This window comes from Arctopsyche grandis, chromosome 7 (genome assembly GCF_051622035.1).
Source record: "Arctopsyche grandis isolate Sample6627 chromosome 7, ASM5162203v2, whole genome shotgun sequence".
Classification (NCBI taxonomy): Eukaryota; Metazoa; Arthropoda; class Insecta; order Trichoptera; family Hydropsychidae; genus Arctopsyche; species Arctopsyche grandis.
In genome coordinates, this window is record NC_135361.1 from 17,393,003 (window position 1) to 17,401,035 (window position 8,033).

Below are 8,033 nucleotides of genomic sequence, written 5' to 3' on the forward strand. Positions count from 1 at the left end.
GCAGGGATGAGCGGCATGTTGAAATTGATCGAGGCTGCGTGGCTCGATGTCGGGGGTCACCAGTATGGAGGATGAACGAATGAGACGACTGGCATGTTAATGCACGTGTTTATTATATGACAGCTGAAGACAGAGTGAGTAGCGGCTCTCCGAACCCAGCCGGGTTGGTCCCCACTCGCAGGAAGGCAACCAAACTCGACCATGTCGTATAAGCGAGCCGCCACAATGTATATAGTCGGGGAGGTTCCTGACTGCAAGTCATCTTCGTTGATAACAGCTTCCTCGTCGTCTCACGGCTGAGGTTTCTCCGGAAACAGCGTGAGGAATGCAGGGGAAGTTGTGCTGGAACTCAGGGGAGGGAGTGATGCTACACTCGACCTCGCAGCGGTTCTTCAGCACTGATGGTGATGGATCTGTAGGAATCTCGTCATCGTCATCGAAACATTCGAGAATATTCCACAACAACAAACCACATTCCTCGCAGAACTCGCACACTTAAACAACACGTGCACTTCTTGGAATCAATCGCCAAACCTTCGAGAAAGCTCCACCCCTACCAGTAGAGCGGAAACAAACCAGTCGAAGCACACCTGCAGCCATTAAACTAAACTCAAGCGGAACGGTGCCAAAACCTTCGAGAAAGTTCTACCCCTACCACTCGAGCGGAAACAAACCAGTCGAAGCACACCTGCAGCCATTAAACTACATCGAGCGGAACGGTGCCAATCGTTCCAGAAAAGTCTACCCCATCGACAAAAACACATTCCTCGCATACGCATCAACAACAGCCAGCAACCAGAAACACTATAAAAGGAGGTACAACCCAAACAACACCAGTCGACCCACAGCAGCAAGTGTCGACACACAGCAGCAGACCAGTCGACATCCAGCTCCTGACCTGCCACCACTACACTACGCGGACTTGGAAGATCAACCAGCGAACGAGCCAGCAACACACTGCCGCATCCAGAGACCTTCTGAACATAGCCGAACACTGAGCCAGCAACACACTGCCGCATCCAAAGACCTTCTGAACATAGCCGAATGCCGAGCCAGCAACACACTGCCGCATCCAGAGACCTTCTGAACATAGCCGAACACCGAGCCAGCAACACACTGCCGCATCCAGAGACCTTCTGAACATAGCCGAACACTGAGCCAGCAACACACTGCCGCATCCAAAGACCTTCTGAACATAGCCGAATGCCGAGCCAGCGACACTCTACCATATCCAGAGACCGCTGAACGACATACTTTTGCCCACATATTCTAATACCTTTGTACCATATTTAGGCAAACAATAAAACTTTATTAAAACAAGCACAACAGTGTTTCGTTAGGCTGGGATACGGTCAACACATCCTACCCCGCCTACAGATCTCTGGGCCCCGTCTCCCCCTGGAGACGTGCACAGGAGAGATCTTTCTTCGACGGGCGATCGCGGGTGAGAGGGAGGTCCTCTACATGCGCGCGCGCCTATAAGGCTTTTCCCTGGGTGGCCACTCGAAATAAAGGGCGAGTGCTGCCCTATGGGACGACGGGAGAACGTCGCGTTATACGATTCATTTCTTTTTGATAATCGTCCGATGTAAAAATTCGAAAGTAGGTGCTCGGTGTCGTTTGTGTTTATTTCTCAAATAATATTCTAGAAATGAGTCTAGGGATGTGTTCGCTTCGAGGAGAAGAGCGTCGAGAGTGGAAGCGTTTCTAAAAATCGAGCAATATCTACCTACATGGTGTAGTAAGAGAGTGGGCGAGTGTAATGGGCGTAAAGTGTGCGGTGGCAGTGGCAGTGGCAGTGGCAGTGGTGTTGTGGTGGAGCGGTGGGTCGGTGGTGTGAAGCGGTGGTGTGGAGCGGTGGTGTGGAGCGGTCGCGATGTCCAGCGCGGAGGTGTCGCTGATGCTGCGGGCGCTGGAGTCGACGCGCCACCAGGAGGCGGCCGACGTGCGCTCGAAGCTGTCGGAGCTGCTGGCGGGCTGCAAGGACTCGTGGCTGGTGGTGGGGCTGGTGGAGTACCAGCTGACGACGGGGTCCGCGCGCGTGGCGGACGTGCTGGTGAAGGTGCCTCCGCCCCACGACAAGGTGCTGCTGGACCGGACGGCGGATCTGCTGCGAATGGCGTCGGCGCCGGCGCGCACGCAGACCCTGGCGCTGCTCGCCCACGTCGTGCGCCGCCAGCCGCTCTGGTTGCACAAACTGCCCAAGCACCCCCTCTTCCGGGACCTGCTGCACCTGCTCCGCGACGAGTGCGAGCCCGTGCCCCTGCTCAGCGGCCTGCTCCTGCTCATCACCCTGCTGCCCATGATCCCCACCTTCATCAGCCCCTACTTCCAGGACATCTTCGAGGTGTTCGGCCGCCTGGCCGCTTGGGAAGGTCGCACCGCCGCCGACCCTCACCGAGACCATCTCCAGCTCGCCCTCTACGGTCTCTTTCAAAACCTCTACGCCATGTTCCCGTGCAACTTCGTAGACTACCTCAGACGGGAGTACGTCAAAAAGGAAAATTTGGAAGTGTTCGCTCACACCGTCCGTCCCATGCTGGAATCCGTTCGCATGCATCCGCTCCTCATCACGGCGTCTAAAAACAGCGAGACGGACAACGCTCGCTGGAAGAAGATGGAACATCACGACGTGGTCGTCGAGTGCCGTAGATTTTCCTCGGAAGGAGCTCGATGCGCCCGGCCCTCGGACGACGACGGTCGATTCAGATCGCGATGCGGCACGGACGTGTCCAGCTTGGCCGCTCCTCATCTCCATCCCTCGAAAGCTTCCAATTCTACGCCCAACTTGACCGAATCTCAGACCACCATGAGCAAAACTACGGAACCGCTCTCCGTTGCTGCCGTGTCGCGCCGGTGCGAATCCATCCAACCTGGCGCCGATTCTTGGTTCTCTCTATCGGACACTTGCGGAGCGCTCTCGGCACCTCAGACTCCGCTGCCGCTCACGGGTATGACCTCCCACGATACGTCCGCCTCGCAGACGCCCGTCTCCCAAATGGTCTCGGTCGGAAAGCAACAAGACAGCGGATCTCCCCCCGAGGCCGCGATAGAGGCCACCCCGGAAAACACTCCCATCAAAGACACCAGACAACGTTTCAATTTCCCCAACAGTCCCGTCGTGAGGGCTCTCAATACGAGACACACTCAAAATCAAACCAATCAACAGTATCTCGTGCAACAGTCATCCTCGTCGTACTCTCAACCTCCGTCGCCTCTCAAAAAAGAATTGTCTCCGTTCAATCGAATGTATTCGGTGGAGAGCACCGAAGAGCGTAAAGATGCAGTTTACACTCTAAACAGGCTCAATCGCGTCATGTACGACAGATCGCAACAGCAGACGATCGAAAACTTTCCCACGTTGGTTCCGTCTCCGCAGAAACAACAGTTCGGAAGTCCGTTGAAAAAGTGGGCGCCCAGTACCGCTGCCGTGTCTTCGGTTCCCAATTCGCCCGTGCCTTTAGGTACGGCGGCTCCGATTTCCGGCACTACCGATTGGCTCTTAGCTAAACCCAAACCTCAAAAAGACGGAATGCCTTTCGACCCTGCGGCTAATAACGCCTCCACTTTTAACTTCAATCCTGCCGAAAATATAAATAAAGAAGACCGAGAAATTATGGAGTTGAGTAAACGCGGCGAAATGATGAGGAGTACATCGATCAACCGCGACGTTCACAGCGTATTGAACGATCCAGATCCCAAGGTAACCGGCAGTGGCAGTCGACAACATCACGAAGAAAGTCACGAGGAAGGCGACGAGCATTGGGTCGAAGACGACACGGTCTGCGAAGGAGAGGCTAGGCACTGCATTGAAAAGAAACATGGACTGCACATGCCCCACTCTAACTCGATGTTGGAAATTGCTCGTCGCGTAGCGGACAGATCTCGTTTCCACAGTCAATGCATACACGAACCTTCAGCTAGTTACGTCGCCGAATCTCCGTTGGAAACCGACACCAGCGGCGTACTATGTTGCTACATGCGCAAAAAGAAAATCAATTTACGTAAATCGATGTCTTGTCCTGAGATTCACACCGTCGAAGAAAAATCTACCCCGGATACTATAGAAAAAGACAAGGAAGCCGTGAATGCGAGAACGATTGTGTCGTTTGAAAATGGTAATATAGAATCCATAGGATATAAAAAATGTAGCAAAAATGAAGAGACGCAAACGATCGAAATATGGCCGATCGGCTATGAATATTTATTTGCGGACATTTTACAAAACGTTTGCGATCAGACGGTCAAACCTGCAAACGCTATACATCCGGAAGAACTCGATTATTTATCGTATAGGCAAATTGACAAGTATATTGAAGTTTCAGCTCAAAATAAGTCGAAAGACGTACACGATAAAAGAGCGGTAGACGAAATTACCACACTCAAACAAAGATTGGAACTTTTACAATTGGAATTGTCTTATGAGAAATACGGTAGAGAGGTTCACGCTTCCAGAAACAGAAGACTTCTCGGCAGATCTCGAAAGAACCGCGCGACCGAAGAACAAAATCTAGCTTTGAGGCAACAGATGTCCTTGCTACAAACTGAAATAGACGATCTCAGACTGCAGGTGACGAAGCAAAAACAAAACATGCAGCTTTTAGAAAAACAAAACCAAGAAAACGTTAAATACTGGCAACATCAAATACGATTGCGCGATATTGAACTGTCGGCAGAACGCGAAGAAAAAGAAAGGCTGTATGCGCGTCTCCTGGAAGAGCACAGTTCTAATAACGAGACTTGTGTCGATGTTCAAAATCTACGCGCTACCCTGTTCGACGTATCGCAACAACTACAACGTGCTATACGAAAGTCCGAATTGGGAGAGCGTCAAATTGAATGCATCAAGCAACTCCAAAGAGAGCTGATAATTTGTGGAGAGAAGGATGCAAGGTATAGGGAAGTGCTCAACATGATACCGTCGAAGACGGATATGCTAATCAACAAATTGACACAACAGTTTAAAGAGCAGGTAACTAACATGCAAGCTATGCTACAAATGCAAACGTCCAAAATGGAATACTTTCAAACTAGGGAAACGGAATTAGAAGCGTTAATTTCATGCAAAGATTTTGCAACTCAAGAATTGAAGAAACAACTAAGGCTAGTCAAAGAAGAGTATAGTGAAAAATTAAAATCGGTCGAGGACAAATACCAAAGCGTCAAGCGCATAAATCAACGCATGGAGGCACACTGTCTAGAACTATTACAGAGAGTCCCTCAATCTCCGCAAACTCTCTCCAGAGATTTGACGTCGGGGTTCAGTCCGCAAAGTTCTCCGCTCTCGGCATCTCTGGCTTCTTCCGAAGGGCACGCACCGTTGCTAGCCTCCAGGGTAGATGAAATCAGAAATCTACAAGTGATAGTTAACGTCCAGGAAACCATAGAAGAAACCGCTTCAAACTCTGTAAATAACGCTATATTTGAAGACGATACTCACTGACTGATTACTAATAAGAATTATGATAGTTTTTCCTAAATATGGCAAAATTCAAATCGAATACACAATATTGCATTGTTTACTTGTTTGGGTTTAACTATTGATCGGATGATTTCAGAATGCGATTATATTGTATTTTTGTAACGTTTCAGCTTTTAAATGTAGAATGACCGATGACCGTAAGATAGGCCTGTGTAAATATAATAACTGTGTTGAAAAATAACTATATATTATACCATACAAACTGTGATAAATTTATAAAGCATAAACTGACTCTCGTTGAATTAGCACTTTGTCAGCGTCGACCTTTGTTTTATAAAGGTTTTTTGAAACAGTGGATGTTAAATGTTACGTTTTTCCTATGAACTTCATTCGGGTGAGACTTGAGAGAGTGGGAAATCATTATTTCAATATTTCTCTGATTAATTAGTCATACATAATTACTTATATTATATTATTCAATAAATTCATTGTTGCTGACAATATTTCGAAATTGGCATATAACTATGTACATACATAAATGAAAATAAGAAAAGTTTGCTTTATTTTTTAATTTGCAACAATCGCATTATTGTGAATTTTTTTATGCAAAATTGAACAATTATGAGTTTCACTTATAGACGTCACCGTTCAATTTTATACTACTCTTGAAATGAAATTTTTGACTACTGCCATGGTGATTCATGTTTATTATTTTCTAGCCAAAATACGGTAGTTCATTTTTAATGGCAGTTTTATGTTTGTGTGCCAATCTGCTCCGATATATGTATATATACGAACTGAATCTTCGAAATGTAATTACTTAAATTAATCATCTGATTTGATTTACCTTGTGCAATACTACGGTCAACCAAGAATTACTGTAAAATGTGTGAACTCATCGAGCACATTAAACGAGTTAACGGTTTAAATACACATGTAATATGTTGCATATTTTCAATGAAAATTGTACAATTGCATATTTTTATTCAATTACTTGGAAATTTTTGTATGTTCTGTAATTTTTTTAGTTCTAATTTTCATTTTATTGAGCAATGTGACAAAAATAATTTACCATCATTTGTTTTAATGTTAGTATATTGTTAAACTTGTTTTGGAAATATTATATTATAAACATTTTAATAAAAAATATATTTTGCTTTTAAAAATCGAGGAGTTTCATTCGATGAATCCTATCAACCTTAAGATGCATGATAAATGATGACGGGATTTGTGTGAAAAATTCGAATGCAATTTTTTTTAAATAAATGTTTTTAATAATTGATTATATACATAAAAAATAAACAAATGTTACAATTTATATAAATAATTAGCAAAGTAAAAATATTACAGTTTACATATAATACAGCCGTTGACTGGCGCTATGATGGCTAGTTAATTTTAATACGCGGAAACGATCAGTCAAGAGAGAAGTATAAAATGTGGATTTTTTCCAAAAATATTTACAATATTTTGTATGAAATTACCAACGGAAGGAACATTTTACACATTACATGGGAATGTAATACATTTATTTCAGACTTTAATTTGACTTCTGTAATTCGTTTTAAATTTTAATTGTCCAAATGTAACGACTTGGCAAATATATTATCAAAATACAAAATGGGAATTTCAATAATACTCGATTGTATATTTATACGAGTATATTAATAAATACATATAAGTAAAATGTATGGACTTTCACAGTACGATTGACCTAAAATTATTAATACACAACAATTATCAATTGCGCTAATAGACCATTTGCTCATGGGTATATGTACAATTTATAATAAAAATTCTAAAAAACGACAAACTTGAAGCTTTGGCTGTCATCAGAGATGATATCAAATATAACATTAATTCTTCAAATTAAATAACAAATAAAACATTTTATAAATAAGCACTCTGTAAATATACAAAATAGTTCTTGTTGAGTCATATCCTACAATTCATGGCTAGAAGTTGTAATTGTAGAATAAAGAAGCAATCAATGCCCACATAGTAACAATTTTGTATATATTATTAACAAATAAATAGTTTTCATAATTTTTGGATAATAAAAGCTCTCCTAACCCAATAATTTTTGTACTATTACGATCATAAGCTTTAAAAAATTTATGGCAAATTAACAATTTTTGTTGCAGTAAATTACACATTCCTTTTCATCTAATATGTATATTGATAGAAAATTTTCAATTTGTATTAATTACGATTAGAATGCGAGACAAAAAATATAAATTAACATTGAATTTTATAATTGTACATATATTATGGAATTGCTTTAGGAATGTAATTCAGATATAGCTCTTCAAATGGAATACATCACTATTTAATTGAACTAATCTTGCTAATGCTTTAATCCTATATTATCAATATAAAAGCACAACTATTACATGAAAAGCTAATACTTTATAGTTTCATTGACATTATTTAATCTATAATATGTATTTTAGTATAGTAATACAATACAGATGGTAATGAAAGAAAGATAAAATGTGATATAATCAAATTTTGATTAAATCCAACCCGCTTAGAATAAATTAATTTTTAATCGGTTAAATCACTTAAACAATATATTTTTCGGTGTTATAAATATATTCAAATCGGTTAC

The 8,033-nt window shown here is 42.9% G+C and overlaps 1 protein-coding gene and 1 long non-coding RNA gene across 2 annotated transcripts in view; both read left to right on the top strand.

Annotated features, from left to right (window-relative positions):
* Nucleotides 1–8,033, top strand: part of LOC143914647 (uncharacterized) — a 403,002-nt gene that overhangs the window by 239,829 nt on the left and 155,140 nt on the right. The gene's annotated exons all lie outside the window — the stretch shown is intronic.
* Tsc1 (tuberous sclerosis 1 protein hamartin) lies at nucleotides 1,792–6,581 on the top strand. Its single transcript, XM_077435318.1, has one exon. The coding sequence runs from the start codon at nucleotides 1,877–1,879 to the stop codon at nucleotides 5,441–5,443; it is 3,567 nt and encodes a 1,188-aa protein (XP_077291444.1). The 5' UTR covers nucleotides 1,792–1,876; the 3' UTR covers nucleotides 5,444–6,581.

What these genes read in the sequence shown, in the direction of transcription:
- Tsc1 (XM_077435318.1), top strand. Translation starts at nt 1,877, where the DNA reads ATGTCCAGCGCGGAGGTGTCGCTGATGCTGCGGGCGCTGGAGTCGACG.